This window comes from Paralichthys olivaceus, chromosome 8, assembly GCF_024713975.1.
Source record: "Paralichthys olivaceus isolate ysfri-2021 chromosome 8, ASM2471397v2, whole genome shotgun sequence".
NCBI classification, from domain to species: Eukaryota; Metazoa; Chordata; class Actinopteri; order Pleuronectiformes; family Paralichthyidae; genus Paralichthys; species Paralichthys olivaceus.
Window position 1 is genome coordinate 1455168 of NC_091100.1, and position 18003 is coordinate 1473170.

The following is an 18003-nucleotide window of genomic DNA, read 5'->3' on the forward strand; positions in this document are numbered from 1 at the left end:
TGTGTGTCTGTGCAGTTTATCTTTTATTGCTGCTGATGAGAAATGATGATTCATGCTGCATCCAATCCAAGCCCTGACTGGCTTCCACCACTAGGGGGCGTCACTTCACCACATCACCACCAGGTGCTGTTGAGAGTGTGTGTGTGTGTGTGTGTGTGTGTGTGTGTGTGTGTGTGTGTGTGTGTGTGTGTGTGTGTGTGTGTGTGTGTGGGGGGGGGGTGATTGGATGTTACAGGACAGAAGTAGAATGAGAACAAACACAGTGGAAGTGTGAAGTGTTGTTTGATTGACTGATCTTAGAACTGGTTCATTCAGCAGATGTATGATTAAATATGATTGACAGGACAGTTGGAGGCAGCTGCTCTCACTTCTATTAGAAAAGAAGAAAAGAAGAGAGAGACTCAAAACTCTTGAGGGTGAATGTTTTACCTCCGGGTTGTAATTGGCCTCACAGACCTGCTGTATGTGGCCTGTGGGATAAAGTCTCCTGAGCTCAGTTGATTTCAGTGGGAAAGCTCTGGAGCTTCATATGGCGCAGTGCTCGCTAAGCCTCTTAGGAATCACGTCCACAGCAGATGCAGGGAGAATGCCAATCAGCGGCTCCTGCTGAGCTCACAAACCCGGCGGCTGTGCCAGTGTGCGCCTCAATTCTGCGCCACCACGCGTCGCGTGAACCAAATGTTGTTTGTGGCGCTTGAGTTCGTTTTTATTTCGCGGTAAACAACGTGAAGGTGCAGCAGAAACACGTGATCGGTGGAGGATGGAGCGCGCAGGGAGTCTCCGGCGGCTCTGAGGCGTCAGGCGACTTGAAATAAATCCTTCCACGGAGCGAAGGGAGAGTGAACCATGCTCCCGCAGGATGTCGGGAGGCTGCAGAAGCCGCGCCGCGTGTCCGACCCAGTGTACGGGGGAGACGGTCCTCCGATCCCGCCTCGGCGCTTCAAGAACCGCGACTTCCCGCTGAGCGCGCTGCGCCGGCGCTCCGGTTCCGCACCTGAGCGCAAGGTGAACTGCGTCCTGGTCGGAGACGGAGCGGTGGGCAAGACCAGCCTCATCGTGAGCTACACCACCAACGGATACCCGACAGACTATGTTCCCACCGCGTTCGACAACTTCACAGGTAGTATTTCACACCTCTGTGGCTGAGTTTGAGCTTTACGCACAGGTTTTACGCACGAATTCCTCCTGAAACACCGTGAATCCTCTGTGTATATCGACCACATGCAGTGTTTTGCTTTGGTTGTGCGCGTGTCTCTGTTTCATCTCATTGATAAACGGATGAAGCTCATGTTATTGTAGAAGGAAAAGCTCCAACGCGCTCAGTGAACTGTGTTTTCCTCAGTGATGGTGGAGGTTGACGGGAGACCAGTGAGGCTGCAGCTCTGTGACATGGCCGGACAGGTGAGAGGTTTGAATTTCCTCCCTCACACTCAGAGGAACATTTAATATGTGACTCTCCAACAGGTGCGTGTGTTTATAGCCTGAGACTCTTCATCTCATGTATCACTCTGCTCTGTCATGGTAGAAATGGGGGCTGGTCGATGGATCAATCAATGTAAGTCAATCAGTAGGTGTTTGTCACTAATTGGTCCTTCACCTAAACATGTGTAGTTCTTTCTGTTTGTGTGTGTCGCCCCCTGCAGACAGCTTTTAGTCTGAGAGGAGAGACCCTGTAGTTTAAGTTGCATGCAGTTCGTAGCCCAGTAAACATCGCCCCCTGCAGGAATAAAGTGAGTTTGTATTGTCACTCTATCGCCCCCTTCTGGTAATTGTCAGCAGTTTCTTATCCCCCCACCCGACCTCGTTTCCCTTCACATCTGAGCTGCAGAACAAGAATGTGAACTTTTCAAACACAAACAGGAAACAGAAATATTCATCCAGTTTGTCTTTTGTTCGATGAAGTAAAGTTACAACATGTTTTTCCAGATTCAGTTACTCTGGATGATCCAAATACTTTAAAATCTTTAAATAAGTAAAATCTTAATTCAATCAATCCGTAAACTCTTTTTATTTAACCACTGATTCTTTGGTTGATTTTGTAAAAACAGAGTCAAAAAGAATATTACACTAAAACTCAGGTAATACCAGAAATAGTAAGAGTGAAAATATTTGAACTTGGTCCCTGAGGAGTAGATTTAGATTTATAGATTAAAATCTAGATTCATTTTCTCTGTCCATTGTTGTTTTCACCACATGAATCTGAAAACAGAGTTTATCAGTTCAGCTTTGAAGGTCAATTTGAGATTTAGAGATAGAGATCAAACATTATTTGAAAAGGAAACCAGCTGCTGGAAATACTCACCACAGAACCAAATGTGGTTCAATTACAGATTAGTCCCCAACAAGTGTCCCTTCTGTTTGACGTCTGATTAAACCTGCAGCTTCCATCCATTTCAGGAAATAAGTGAGAAGGACACGTGGTTGTGGTATTTTCAGGGGATTTCTTCATTACAAACACAGGCCTCATCTTCTCTGTGTCTGACTGAGTGACCTCTCTGTTTCTTTACCTCATGAAGGACGAGCTGGAGCGTCTCAGGCCACTTTGCTACAAGAACGCAGACGTCTTCCTGCTCTGCTACAGCGTGGTGCGGCCCTGCTCCTTCCGTAACCTGATGGACAGATGGGTCCCTGAGATCCGTCAGCACTGTCCCGGCGCCTCCCTGGTCCTGGTTGGCACCCAGTTGGACCTGAAGGAGGACGTCCAGGTGCTGATCCACTTGGCACAGAATCAGCAGCGGCCGGTGGACACAGAGGAGGGGGAGCAGCTCGCCCAGGAGCTCGGGGCTGTGAGCTTTGCCGAGTGCTCTGCGCTGACCCAGAAGAACCTGAAGGATGCGTTTGATTCGGCCATCTTGGCCAGCATCCAGGAGACGGACAGTAGCAGCGTCCAGCAGCAGAGGACGACTCTGAGGAGGAAGACGCCAGACAAGATCAAGAGTCTGTCCGAGACCTGGTGGAGGAAGATCAACTGTCTGATGGGAGAGCAGAGCTGTGACTTCAAGTGAACGAGTTCCACACCAGGGGATGTTTGTTTCAACCTGCTGAGAGACGGTGTCAGGGTGGGTGGGGGAAAGTGTTTCGTCCTCCAGCACCTGTGATGTCTCTTTTACATTTGAAGCTCAGTTTACTGAGGAGAAACCCGAAAGGCTCTCAGGAGGTCTCCTCCTCTGCATCGAGGTTTTCCCCCTTTTTTTTTGTTCCATCTTCCATCAACAAGCGTTGAAATCATCAGCTGCTCTGTGGCCTCCGGCACAGACGTGTGGTGGTTGTTTTGCAAACACTGATGTGGATCACTGAGGCGACCGAGCCAGAAAACAAGATGAGATGTTCAACAAGACGCCACTTTAACCAGTGCAGGATGTAAATACTCCTCTTTTCTCATATAACCACATTTTAAAATATAAATGTGAAACAAAAGGGTTTAACTAGTTAGAGAGAAAGATGTGCAAGAATATGACATTTAAAAATAACAAAAAATGTAAATGAAATTAAAGCCTGTTGAGATATTACTGATATCTTTTTAAAAATGTTCTTAAGATCATTTTAAAACTTGGCTTCTTAGTGGTGAATTCTTTCCAATAAGACACTTTACAACCCAGAACTTTAAAAGTGCAGAATATAAATATGCTTCTGTGTGTTTGCACATTAATTAGTGTAACATGCTAGAATCATTTTTAACCGTGTTGCATTTTTAGAGCTGACTCTTGCTCCCTCACCTCCCTGGTTTCTTTTGTCTGGAGTGTGGAGCAGGGCGATCGTCAGGTGGATCTCTGAATGAACAAAGATTCAAAACAAACAAAGTATAAATTGTGCAAATCTTTCTTCAAACTGACCTGATTCTTTGTGAACAAGGCCCGGTGCAGTTAACCCCACCCGTCTGAGGCTCACAGCAGGTTAAAACAAACACCACAAATGTTGCCAGACCCAGGTTTGATTGAAGCAGCGATGATCTGATCAAATCTTTTTTTTGACTCATATTTATTAAATTTTGTACTTTTACACCCCAACACGACCAGTACTTTGTAGATTATTTATCTATTTATTGATTATTATTATTATCCTTGCCATCACTGATCATGGGAGAATGTTCAGAAGCCTTGATTAAAGTTTATCACAGTGAGAAGGAATGTGTCGTCACTTGTATGAAACAAGCGTGAACGAGTGCGATGAGGAGAACGACAACGTCACTGTGCAAACTGTGCTTCCACTCGAGTCTAAACACAGAACCGGCTGCTGCGTTAATAAGGATCAAGGTCTGTTGATTGTCTCGTCCTCAGTATCACAGGTTCACATGCACAGAAATGCATCTTTACCTTGATGAGACTTCGAATGACATAAATGAAACCTGGATCTCTCGGTGGGACTTTGCTGCAGCTCTGTGATTCAGGGTCGGACGGGTGGAGGCTCCTCTAATAGGAGCAGACAGCACCACCTGGACCGGATTACATCAGCATATGGAGCCTGATTCTTTCTCCACGGAGGCATCACACCTTCAAGAGCCAGAGAAGATCTCTGCTCCATCACATTCTCATCCAGAACATTTAGATTTTACAAGTTACAAACTGGTTTCTTTCTGACCTGCACAGCTTCTCTTGAGGCTTTTCCTCCGAATCAGAATCTATTTTCTGTTCACATTATAAAGTTGCTTGAGGCCAAATCTCAACACATAAGTTTCAACATGTAGATTGTGGGCAAAGTCTTTGACACACTGAGGTAGATTCTAGCTGCTGGACAGGGACATTCAAATTAAAAATTAAAAGACATTACATTTAAAATCAGAAAAGATTATTTCAAGCAAAAGGAAAGAGATTAAAATATGTAAAGTGATTAAAAGAGGTATATAATACAGTGATGTAAAACAGTTTAATTTGTGAATAGGAACGTTTTCAATCTGCTTTTAAAAATCCCCAATTTAAACAGAACTTCAGGAAACACTTCTGAAAACTAAAAAGTCTGTGATGGAACATTACAAACTATAAAAATTTAATTAATGAATCCAATAACTATACTTTGAATATTCTGGGACATATCTCCAGAGGACTGTGATGTAAAATACAAAACATGTAAATGAGTAGAAAATGAATAAATGGTGAATACATAGTCAAGATTGAATGAAACAAACAGATCCCACATTTTCAACCAAAATGAACTAATGTGAAATAACGAGTGAAGTGTTTTTCACACTGTAGATTAATGATCCAGTCGTAAAAATTGGATCCAGCTCCATTAATAAAATCCAGGTCGTGTGATATTCAGACGTCAAACATGAAGTTTCTTTCCTTCGTGTCGTGTCCCTCTTGTTCTCTCTCTGTGGTTTTCAGCAGCAGTTTGTGCAGAAACACGTCAGGAGAAGTTAAACCTGATGTAACCTGACCTACATTTCACCAACAGACACATGAGCAGCTTGAGAGATTTACCAGGTGGAGGTTCCTCTGCTGGCACCTGGTGACTGTCAGCCTCTGAAGGATCAGGTCTTACACAGCGGGGTGGATTCGGACCGCTTACATACAAATGAGAAAGAATCAAACAGGGTCATATAAAAAGCAGAGGATTATAAGTAACAAGGGTTTAGTTAGAAATATGTCAAACGTCCGTGTTAACTTTCATTTTCAGTTCATCAGCTTTTTACTTTTCAATCAATCGAACAGTTTAGTCACAAAAAGCAAATGATATATGACATCAAAGGAAGGAAGCAGATGGAAGCTGGGATCAAAGGACATTATTCAGCGTTTTTAAAGAAGGCTCCTTCAGGTCGCTCTGTGAACTGCACCGTGAGTTTCTGCAGCTTCTGTCAGGCTGCAGATACAAGATGCAGAAGGGAGAGATTCAAACAGACATGTCTCTCTGCTGCCACCTGCCTCTCAAAGGACTCATCGTCGTGTGTTGGTGTTTTTTAATGTATTTGGTTCCTGCTGGAGAACCTCGAAAATAAAAAGAAGTATCATGAAGGAATAATACATAATGTAATACAGTAAATATAATCATTTATAATAAATCAATAATAATAATGATTAGAAACAATATCATATATCAAATAATAGATCTTTCTATCTATCTGTCTGCCTGTCCATCTATCTATCTATCTATCTCACTCTCTCTATCTATCTATCCCTCCATCTATCTCACTCTCTCTATCTATCTATCCCTCTATCATCTCTCTCTCTCTATCTATCCCTCTATCATTTTTCTCTCTCTTTTTCTTTCATCTCTCTCTCTCTATCATCTTACTCTATCTCTCTATCCCTCTATCATCTCTCTCTCTCTCTATCTATCCATCTATCTATCTGTCTGCCTGTCCATCTATCTATCTATCTATCTATCTCACTCTCTCTATCTATCTATCCCTCTATCATCTCTCTCTCTCTATCTATCCATCTATCTATCCCTCCATCTATCTCACTCTCTCTATCTATCCCTCTATCATTTCTCTCTCTCTTTTTCTTTCATCTCTCTCTCTCTATCATCTTACTCTATCTCTCTATCCCTCTATCATCTCTCTCTCTCTCTATCTATCCCTCTATCATCTCTCTCTCTCTCTCTATCTATCTATCCCTCTATCATTTCTCTCTCTCTTTTTCTTTCATCTCTCTCTCTCTATCATCTTTCTCTCTCTCTCTATCCCTCTATCATTTCTCTCTCTATCCATCCCTCCCTCCCTCTCTCTCTCTCACTCTCTATCCCTCTATCATCTCTCTCTCGATCCATCCCTCCCTCCCTCCCTCTCTCTTTCTCTCTCTCTCTCTCTCTCTCTCCCTCCCTCCCTCCATGTTAATGTTGTTTTCCTCTTGTCAAACGCTGCGAATTCAAACCGACCAATCACAGCGAGGAACATGAGAATCAGAGACAGCCCCTCCCGCCTACATTCGACAAACGGCCAATGGCGGACGCGGTGGGCGGGGCGTGTAGACAAACAGCGGAGGATTCAAAGTGAAAATGGCTGCTGGGAAACATGTCGAGGAAAACACTCCGGATAAAAGGTAAGAACGAGCTGAGCTGAGTTTAATGAAGGACTTCTTCTGGAGTTCACACACTGAGTTCACCTCAGTCACAGACAAACTTCAACCTGCGGGATCTGAACACGATTCACTTCATGTTATTGAGTCTGATCGACAAGTGCTGTCATTCCTGACGTTAGCTAACCTAGCTTAACTCAACGATAACTAACCTAGCTTAACTCAAGGATAACTAACCTAGCTTAACTCAACGATAACTAACCTAGCTTAACTCAAGGATAACTAACCTATCTTAACTCAACGTCATCGCAACGCAGCTGAAAATCCACGTTGACGTCACATTGGTCGTAAATTGTTTATGTCAAACGTTCATCTTAAAATCCGTTAGCCAACATTAGCACTGTTAGCTGAGGGAGCTTCCACACGTATGTGCTAACGTCTGTGGTGCTAACTAGCTAACAACAAAGCGTTGTAACGGAGGTTAACGTTGTTTCTTTACGTGTTTACACCACACACGTCTGTAGCTGTGGACACGTGATCAGAGTCCCCGTTGTTTACTGCTGCCTTTGTTCAGCCTGTGATCTGACTGACGTCAGAGTGATTCTATAGAATTATTACATTTTCTAATGCGGCACCATTTTGGATTTATGGTTTTAAAATGGTCATAAGCATAAAACAATGTCAGTAATCATCCCAGTATGATTTTCTTCAATAGCAACACAAGTGTAATATGTTTAGATTTATTGATTATTGAGGGTTAACACACTTGATTTACCTCAGATCTGTAAAATGTTTTGCTGTGTTCCTATAATTTTTGATTCGATAATGAACGATGTGACGGTGGATGTTTGACCACATAGAACAGACTGTTCACCTGCTGCACTTCCTATTTATCTGTTATATATCAATACTGCATATTCCAAGCTAAACTGCTGAACCTTTTTCCTATAGCTCCTTTAAAACAGCGTTTACAAAGTACTTTGACAGACAAAGCAGACACAGGATACTCGGGGGTAATTGCAACTAGGCAGTCACGCTGAAAAAGAAATAAACGCAACAAGGAGACGACATTGTGTAAAAGGGGTATTTAAAAATAAAAAGAGTAGCATTGAAAAACAGTACGACGTTACATAAAAGCTAATAAATACAAATAAAAGCAATAAAAGATGACGACATAGAGACACAGTGTGTAGTACAGTTTACAACACAGATCCATCACGCAGCTTTTTTCAAATTGTTGACAACTTGTATTTTCCTGATCATAACTTGTCTCAAGAGTAAACTTCATGTGGAGTGTGTGCATCCCCCCCCCCCCCCAGAGGTACAGTGTCCAGCATGGTGATCAATCACGAGGAATCTCCGGGGGACTCTCGAGTGGGACGACCACCGGTCATCTTCAATCCAGACTTTTTTGTGGAGAAGCTCCGCCATGAGAGCCCAGATGTTTTCCTGGAGCTGGTGCTCAGTAACATCACTCGCCTCATCGACCTTCCTGGGACAGAGTTCTCACAGCTCCTCGGCGAGGAGAGTCCCAAGACCCCAACGGGGGGAAACGGAGGCTTCTTTCGTTCTTTCAACTTCCTCAAACGCAAAGGTGAGAGGTCAAGGGAGCTGCAGCAGAAGATTTGTTTACTTTTCATTTGTTAATCATGTGCACCATCGTGCTTTTAATCTGCTGGATGAGGTCTTTCAGCTCATTTTTGAGGAAGTTTTCCGACTAATGAGCCTGAAGCAGAAACACCGGAGCACTTTTTCTGATGGGAACTTTTAGATGTAATCACTCACTCTCAAAATCTCCTGGTACAATCACAGATAAAGGAGTTGTGTTTGGAACCCCGTTGACAGAAAGCTGCATCGCTCAGATCTACCAGCTCATTGAGTACCTCAGCAAAAGTAAGTCAACAAAATCCACTTTTGTCAGAAACAGCAGCGACTGTTTAAAGCAAATCTTTGAATCTCCTGTAACTTATTTTAACACTTAATTCACCCTTGATTTCTTTTAAACCGCCTTAACAAGTCAGCACACGTATAAATACATCAAACTAAACAGATTTAACTTTAGCAGATGCTTTAGGAGTTATTCTGTGTTCACCACCTGCTCTTGCGTCCTCAGATCTGCATGTGGAGGGTCTGTTTCGGGTGCCGGGGAACAGCGTGCGGCAGCAGACCCTGAAGGAGCTTCTCAACAGCGGCGCCGATGTCGACCTGGCGTCTGGAGACTTTCACCCCAACGACGTGGCCACGCTGCTCAAGACTTTCCTGGGAGAGCTGCCCGAGCCGCTGCTCACACACAGACACTTCCATGCACACCTTAAGATAGCTGGTAGGAACACACACACACACACACACACACACACACACACACACACACACACACACACACACACACACACACACACACACATCCTGGAGAAGCTGTGAAATTCTTGAAAGTGCAAAATTTCATTTTAAAATGTTTATCACAGGGAAATGGATAACGAGAGGGAAAAGGTAATACTCTGTCCATAACTGTACATCTACCTTCATCATCTCTTTCCCAGACATGACTCTGTTTGACGAGCAAGGCAACAAGACCTTGGTACCCAACAAGGAGCGTCAAATCGAGGCCCTGCAGCTCCTCTTCCTGCTGTTGCCTCAGGCCAACCGCTCACTGCTCAAACTGCTGCTGGACCTACTGTACTACACTGCCAAGCAGCAGGACAAGAACAAGATGTCCGCCTTCAACCTGGCACTAATGTTCGCTCCGCACGTCCTGTGGCCCAGACACGTGAGATTTGTACTTTATAACCTGAGCCAGAGGCTGTTCAGAGAAATTCTTTTAGTCACAATTACTTATCCAGTGAATATTCTGTTTGTAGAATGTGATATTATTAGTGTACTTATTAAGAAGTTATTTAAATTGACATTGTTTTTAGCATTTCTGCCCAATCGTGGTTCAAAATCTCTTAATGCAGCAAATGTGTGTTGTTTTTTTTTTGTCCTGTTTTGTTTCAGATGACGGCCGGTGACCTGAAAGACAACCTGAAGAAACTGAATACCAGCATGGCCTTCCTCATCAAACACTCACAGAAACTCTTCAGGGTGATTATTGACCACGCGACCAAACAATTCAAAATAAAACTAGATTAGTTCTATGCTCTAAAAACCATATCTAGAAACTGATTTGAAATAAAGTATGTGCCTGTTGTAATGAATGACGTGTGCCACATGTCCACGGTTTGATGCTCAGGCTCCAGCTTACCTGCGGGAATATGCCAGAGTGCACTTCGCTGGGACCAAGGCTCTGCAGACCAAGGTTAGTTCACAGAGTCAGATCTCAGTGTCTGTTAGAGTCCAGGCGATACAGATGTTTGGTGGAAGATAATATCTGTGGACTGAAAGGTAGATCAAAGCTCAGTCTGTTTAAGAGAGTGAAGAACATGCAGCTTTGATGAGAGGGCAGTGAATCAAACAAGATGAATCATGTTGCTGAGGCCCACTTCATCGGGTCTCCAGTCCACAGCCTGACCTGCTCTGTCCTCTCTCAGGACGATCTGGAGCTGCTGGCAGCGAGCAGCTCTCCGGCTCAGCGTGCCGTGTTGCCCATGAAGAGGACGGCTGCTCTGGGCCCCAGCGCTCACGAGCCGTGCCATTCTCCGGCTCAGCAGTACACAGAAGAGGCTCTGAAGGACCTCTTCAGACACGTCCACCACAACATGCCGGACTCCGCCAAGAAAAAGAAACTCGTCCGACAGGTTCGCTTCAGCGTCTTCCTTCTGTCCCACGGTCCGGCTGCTGAGTGTTAAATGTCTTATAGTGTAATGTGATGTTTTGTCCTCAGTTAGTCAAACAGACGACCTCGGGGACGCCTACCAACGAGCACCACCAGGCGCCCCCAGCTCCCAGCAAGAAACATCCCCGCTCACGGTCGTTTGGCGGCCTCATCAAGGTACGGACTTCCATGTTGGATTTGGAAAGTAGAGAAGAGTATCACAGGAAGTTCAGCGAGAGAAACAAACCAGTAATCTGTGTAATTGATTCTGAAAATGTAAAGAATTAAACTGAAAAGCTCCTCCTGTGAGTTCACGCTAGATGTACCCATGTCGTATGTTTTCTCCACCGAACTGACCTTTTTATAACTTCACTCTGGCGACAGCGCAAAGTTCGAGCAGAGCAGCTGACAGCAGACAGGCGGGTCAGACACATCTCGCCCGATACCGTCAACAGGGCTGGAAGAAAAGCTGGTAAAGAGAACGTCATCCTCCAAGGGGTGAGGCTTTTATTTAGCTTTTAACCACTTTTACACTGAGAAACTCTACTGCACGTTATTTACCTTTGTTTGTTGTGTTTGTGTGTCTGCAGGTGAACAGCCCATTAAACGGTCCTGTGCTGGGGAAGGTGGGGCTTGTGGTAAAAAACCCAGACTTTACTTTTACTGAGAACAAAGCTCTGAAGGTTTCCAAGGTACGAAACAGTTTCCTTTTCTTTTTTTTCACCTGAAATGAGAAAAATCTGAATTTAAAAAGATGCTGCACACGTCAAGCTGCACACTCTGCAGTGAGGCCTGCTTTCTAGTTTGCTTCTAGTTTTGACGTCATGATCATCTCTTTGTCCGACCAGTTGCAAATGTAAATCTCCATCCTCTCTCCTCCCCTCCCTCCATCCCCTCCCTCCATCCTCTCTCGGCAGGCCTCTCCCGCTGTGACCAGGATGCGTTTCTCTCCTGCCCAGGAGATCTCTGTGTAAAACCCGCCACCGTCTTCTCTTCAGACTGGATTTGGGCAGTGTTACTATAATCAACCCTCATCTGTTATCGTTGTGTTTTCATTGTAGTAAGTTTGATATAACTGTGAGTTTGTTCAGCAGGTTTAACCTCAGCCAGGGCAGCTGAACCAAAATCAGCAACTCGACCGGTACCCACAGTTTTCATTTTAGATGATATGAGGAGAATTAATGTTTTTACTGGTTTTAATGTCTGTCGGTTTTATTTTTGAGGCAAAAAGCAACAATATTGAATCATCAGCTGCACTTTGAAAGGAACCACAGAGTTTTTCATGTGATGGCAAAGTTTGGGATCTAATATTGTCTTTAGCAGCTTAACAGACTTAATTTATTTAACAACACGTTAACGGTCTTTAAAATAATTTAGATGTTAGACCACACTGTGCTTCTGATGGAGATCCAGACCTGTGGGAGTCAGGCTGAGTGATTTCAAATCACAACTCAATGATACTGTGATGCTGATCGGTTGTTCTGCTTCTGATATATCTGAATATATCCATTTTGAAATAATCTTTAGTTTTTTCTTAAGCGGCACCATCTGATACGATCAGTCTGCGTTATCTGATCCGAAGCATTAATGCTCTTCTTCTGTCGCAGAACTCGTTTTATAAATAAACACTATTAGTATTTACATGAGTTCAGCTCCGCCTCGGGGCGAACAGATTCACCTGAACCAGTTTCTTCACGTTGGTTTGGCTTCTCTGGCTCGAAGCTGCTTGTGCCAGTTATCACTTGAAACTCATTTTATTTGTTTATATCTACTTTATATCAGAATCATCGGCCTGTAGTTAGCGGAGCTCACATCGGCCGTAGCATGTAGAATATGTATATATGTTGTAGTGTGTGTGTGTGAGTGATGTGCATGTTCTGAACGTTTTTAGATTTTATTCTTATTGGGAACTGTGATGAGCGCCTTGGGTACGATACTTGGGTGAAAGACTTCTTGGGATTGTTGCTGCTGATCCAGAATCAGCTGGATTTTATTTTATCTCCTGGTATGAAAACATTAATTAATAATCGTCTCACGGGGTCAAAACCACCGACTGGGATCCCTGCGAATCTGTCAAATATCAAACTCAGAATATCTCGAAGGGCTTTTTAATTATTTTTTTAACTGTAGCTGGTGATGGAGGACTCATTCGTCTTAAATTGAACGAAAGTGTTTGTTCTGTTGAAATGAAAGTTTTTTGATTTTACATCAGTGGAAATGAGCAGTGATCTGTTACAGAGAGGTGCACTCCTCCTCCGTGTGCGTGTGCGTGTGCACACGTTGTGTTCTATCTAAGGGTGATTGTGTTACGAAGAAGAGGCCGGGCTCTGAGTCTGAGTAAAGTAAGAAAGGATCTAAATGTGATTGGACGTCAGGCAGCGTCACCCGGTCGTCTTCTTAGCACATCGTGTTAATGTGATAAAACATGAGTCTGTTACAGATTCTGATTTCATGTGTTCCATTTAGAACGATGTGAAGGGACGACAGTGACAGTGAGTTTCAGGATCGTGTGATGAAAGGGACATTAAGACGTCTTTCTCCACAAAATAAGAGCATCTATAATGTAGTGACACAAACAAATGTGTGATTGGTTGAGCAAAGGATCGATTTTGAATATTTTTGCAGTTGGTTCTCTTTTGAGTATTAACAGTTTACACAAGGGGGGGGGGGGGGTGTTTACCAGCACCTCCCGTGGTCTGAGAGGTAGAATGACTGTTTCCATCAATGGAGTCTGAGCAACATAACAGCTGCTTCTAGTTAAACACAGAGCATCTTATGATTTCACTCTGTCAGGGAACAGATGTTTTAGTGCTCGGACATCTGCCCCGTTTTATTATTGGGCAGCAACAGTTGCTGGAGATACTGTGTTTGCTCAAAAGTGAACTGGATGCAAAGATTCTTGTTCTTATCCATCATTTACACTGAAAAACACAAGGTTCAACAATCCCTTAATTAAATAAAGTTATTCTCAATGATTGTGATTAAAGTCCATAAATATCACAAACAAAAAAACATTGCACTTTTTTATCTGCAGAATAAATTCTGCTGTTAACCCACAGATTTATTTTGTCATGTTTGTATTTGCAGAAACTGAAATACTAACTTAATGTCCCTTTTAAATATTTTGAACGATGTAGTTTAATTTGATTAACTGTTTCGTTCTCTGATCCTCAACTTGGCTGTTTGACCTAAACTGACTCGGCTCAGTTTGTTGTATCGTCAGTACGGATGCACCAGTTCCAAGTTTTCAGCTCTGAGAAATACATTTGTTTTTAATTTCCAGACTTTTCCCTAAACACTCCAGAGCCGGTGAGCGTCCGCTGCCTTGCTCAGTGGCACCTCTGGCAACATCCGGCTGAACCCAGACCAGCTCTGCATTCATTCGTTTCCATAAACTTTAAAAAGGTTTTGTTCGCTCATGGGTCTCATCATATATTTGTTTCTCTGGATGTGAAGCTGAGTCTGTTTCTGGTGCATCCTGCTGTTGAAGGTTTTGTGGATGTTGTTTCGATGGGTTTGTGGAAGTGCTGAAGGTGCTGAACGTGATGCGTCGGGTACAGATAGACACTAAAGATTGACTTCATGTTTGTTTTGACTGAATTTAATGTCAGAAGAGAAACAAGCTTTTGAACTGAGACCCCTCCGTGTCGTTGTTTTCTCTTCTGACGACTTCTCCTCATCTGTTTTGGTTCTCTGCAGTTTTACGAGCCAGTTTTAAAGGAAGGTCAAATTGTTTTCCGTTGTATTTATTGCTGTTTGCAACTTTAACATTTTTAATAACACAGTTTGTATGTCTGTGGTATTTACTAAAAAAAACCCTGCAAGACTTAAGTGACACTGTTTTTCTTTCTGAGTCAGTTTCCTGCTACTGTTCTATCGGTGTCTTTAACATCTGTGTGAAACATGTAGTTCCTCTGCTTCTTCTGCACACTGTGAAAATCAACACTGAAGGAAGTTAAAGTTGAACATTAGTAAATTTAAAATGTTGCCTGATGGGTTGAACTGCGTCTCAGCTCTTTGTTTATTGGGACAATGAGAAGTTGAAATGTCAGTTTGACAAACTTTTTGACTTTTTTTCAGCTTGATGAACCTAAACTTTTCCCTCGTGTCATGATGAGTTCAGTCAGTGACTGTTGGACCGCGTGGTTTAAACTGTGGTAACCTGTCTGTTTGTTTTTATTTTTTTTTAGTGTAAAATAATTTAACCCTGTAAATTGGATTCCTTGGCGAATGTCCCGCTTTGGATTAAATCTTTTTTTTATGTTTACTACAGAATGTCTGATGTTGTTTTTTATTTTAAATGTCTCAGTTGTGTCCACTGTCTTCTTCTTTCTCTCTCCGCTTCCTCCCATCATCTTCAAAAGAAGCGAAACTATCCCGGATACAAACGCCAGCCACCAGGGGGCGATTGATACACTTTGAGTGTATTGGGGAGTTGTAATGTCGTCCATCTTTATTTCAAATTCAAGTTGAGAAAACAATTGTCCGTCAGATTGGAGCAGATTGTACTTCTGTAGTTCCGGTGTTTGCTCAGCAGAGGGAGTTATTGGACAACATACAGATGTGTACATCTGGTTCAAACTTCAAGTTCAAACACACGTGTCACATTATTCACTAAATATCAGGACGACATGTTCAGATTCAAGTTTATTATAGTTTAACTGTTAGTTTTCTGTTTCTCACTTGAATTTATTAGGATTGTTGTGTTAAATGTTAAAACTCATCATCATAGACAAACTGTCTCCCCCTGCAGGAAGGTCAGAGGTCAGAGGTCGGGTCGTCCTTGACTCCACAGAACAATTTAATCCTCAAAGTATAACAAACACTTGTTATTTTTCTGACATCACAGTTTCACAGAAAGACTCTTTGATCTAAATATAAAGTATTTGAATATAAAGTATTTGAATATAAAGTATTTAAATATAAAGGGTCTTTTCTGGGGTAATAAAAACTACAATTCATACGATTTAGATGAAACGAACTTGTGAAAACATCACGAGGATTGTTCTACATTAAATAGTTCCCTTTCAGCTGAATCCTACACACTGGACCTTTAACTCGTCGGTGGTGTGTCTCAAATGATTAATCGAGCATTAAAAGTAGGTGCAAATTAAAAGGCTGATTATTTCAGCTCTATAAATTGAGTTGCAGCATTAAAACCATAATCAGCATCTCTTGCTCTGTGCGCTGAAGTTGTGACGTCATCAGAAGTGGTGGGAATCGCAGGGTAACTAACGATGTGCGATACATGGCTGCACGATAACGATAATATCGCGATTTTGCGACGATCGATAAATCGCAAGAAAATCATGTAACGACCCGTCACGATATCTGTGTAACTGAGGAAGATGCTCCTAAAACTGTAAAACTAAATACACGTGGATGTTTGGCAGCAGTCACATCTCTGTGCTCCTGAACGGACGTTTGGCTCCACCTCTGATCAGGAGATTCCTTCAGCTCCTGGACGATTTCTTTATCAGCTCTGTTGGTTTTTTTTATCAATGGATCGTTCTGCTCTGGTTTGTGACAGTAAACATTTTGGTTTTAAATGATACGAGACGCAGAGACTTTTCTAAATCTGAGGTTATCGTGAAGTGATGTGTTTGAGACAAAAGCATCTGCTCCGTCCTTCCAGAAATCAATTCAGACGCGTCTGCAGAAAAAAAAAACACCTCCCACCCACCGACCCCCGCCTCAAAAAAAAAAAAGCTATTATGGCCCCAGGAATGAGGGGGTCCACCCCCCTGGAGATGTCAACATCTCGTCCCTCCCTTTGTTGCAGATTATCGCTGAATGAGTCATTCAATACGGCCGCACAAAGGAGGCAGCCGGGACTCTGCCTGTGGCCAATTTGTTTTCCATCACTTCTGAAGAGCGCCTGGTTAAATTAACCCGTCATAGCAGGTCTGCAGGGAGAAGACAAAGTGAGGCCACGAGCAATAATCACTCATGTATGGTGGTAAATAAAAAGCCGGGTAAACTCTGCCCTCCGGTCGCTGATCGCCGTACTGTAAACAAACGCCAAATCAAATCTGTTACTCAGAGAAAATCTAATTATGCGCCACAGAACCGCCTGATGTGGTGATAAATACAGCAACTGCTGCAAACCAGACGAAAACAACGACTCCATCTTTAACTCCTGTCTTCAGTGCTGCTGTAGCATCCTGTATTTATCATTTACAAAGGTTTAATGTGTCTCACAGTTTTCACAATGAATAGAAGCTTCACATTTTTTCAGTTTCCCAAATGTGAGGATTTGCAACTTTCTCTTGTTTGTGGACGAGTTGTGAATCAACCTCAACACATTTCTGATGAAGCCACGAATCCAAACATTGAGACTTGCTGCCCTGAATGTGATGAACAGAAGGTGGAGACTCTCAGAAGGTTTATGGGTTGTTGGGTTTTCTTTTTTTTTTTTTTTTTAGCTTTCCTCGCTGATTCAGATTTTTTCCCTCCCCTTCTTTCTCTCCTTGGTAATATGGCAATCACAAAAGCTGGAGCCAGCGTTTCTGTGGAGATTTAAAAAAAGAAAACAGCCAGGCCCTATTTGAATTTCAAAGCCTCGCCAGTGAATTCATAATAGACTTCTGAGGAGCTGTGGAAGCTTATGGCATTCCAGTTATGCCAGTTTAATAAGACCCCCCCCCCCCTCCCCCCAGCACACACCTTCCTCCTCTAAGTTCCTGCAGTTTGGTTTGATTCTGAGTCAAAAACACAAATATATTTTTATGTGTTTTCACATTTAAAAGGAGCAGAACGTTTATTGTTCCATCTCTCCACAAATTGTTTTTCTCTCCTGTCATTTTCCCTGGAGCTTCCTGGTCGGATGCTTCAGCCTCATCACGATTTCCTCTCATCTCCTCTCTCTCTCTCTCTCTCTCTCTCCCTTCCTCCCCTCTTCTGTCTCTCCTCTCATCATGTCCATGCAGCCTTAGGGAGGAGAGAGCATGTGGGTGAGAGAGATAGACAGAAGCAAGGAGAAGGGCAGAGAGAGAGAGAGAGAGAGAGAGAGTGAGGGGGAAAAGGCTGCCGTCACTGGAGGTGAAGGCTCCTCCACTGCTGCTGTCACTGAAGAGGTGTGTGTGTGTGTGTGTGTGTGTGTGTGTGTGTGTGTGTGTGTGGAGGGGGGTGTTATGGGAGGAGTCTAAGTGCTGTTATTTGTAAAAGCTATTGATGGATGATTGCTCTGTGTGTGTGTGTGTGTGTGTGTGAGTGTGTGTGTGAGTGTGCGAGTGAGAGACACACAGAGGGAGTGAGGGAGTCCCCCCCTTCTCTTTTTTCTAGTCTCACTGTTCGGTG

General features: G+C 43.2%; 2 protein-coding genes across 4 annotated transcripts; both read left to right on the forward strand.

Annotated features, from left to right (window-relative positions):
* The first annotated feature begins 239 nt into the window (after nt 1-239).
* On the forward strand, nt 240-4123 carry LOC109648280 (rho-related GTP-binding protein RhoU-like). 2 transcript variants are annotated; one of them, XM_069530472.1, is made up of 4 exons: nt 241-1120; nt 1343-1401; nt 1526-1555; nt 2517-4123. In XM_069530472.1, exons 1-4 carry the CDS (start codon nt 847-849, stop codon nt 3003-3005), a joined length of 852 nt encoding a protein of 283 aa, XP_069386573.1. In that variant the 5' UTR covers nt 241-846; the 3' UTR covers nt 3006-4123. The 2 variants fall into 2 exon arrangements, with proteins under 2 accessions (XP_069386574.1, XP_069386573.1); XM_069530473.1 differs by lacking the exon at nt 1526-1555 and having other exon boundaries at nt 240-1120.
* Nucleotides 4124-5815: 1692 nt separating this feature from the next.
* On the forward strand, nt 5816-14982 carry arhgap19 (Rho GTPase activating protein 19). 2 transcript variants are annotated; one of them, XM_069530469.1, is made up of 13 exons: nt 5816-5963; nt 6823-6977; nt 8273-8547; nt 8766-8846; nt 9067-9276; nt 9494-9720; nt 9948-10034; nt 10183-10248; nt 10481-10687; nt 10774-10881; nt 11089-11202; nt 11295-11396; nt 11622-14982. In XM_069530469.1, exons 2-13 carry the CDS (start codon nt 6934-6936, stop codon nt 11676-11678), a joined length of 1578 nt encoding a protein of 525 aa, XP_069386570.1. In that variant the 5' UTR covers nt 5816-5963; nt 6823-6933; the 3' UTR covers nt 11679-14982. The 2 variants fall into 2 exon arrangements, with proteins under 2 accessions (XP_069386570.1, XP_069386571.1); XM_069530470.1 differs by lacking the exons at nt 5816-5963; nt 6823-6977 and adding an exon at nt 7009-7300.
* The last annotated feature ends 3021 nt before the right edge of the window (nt 14983-18003 follow it).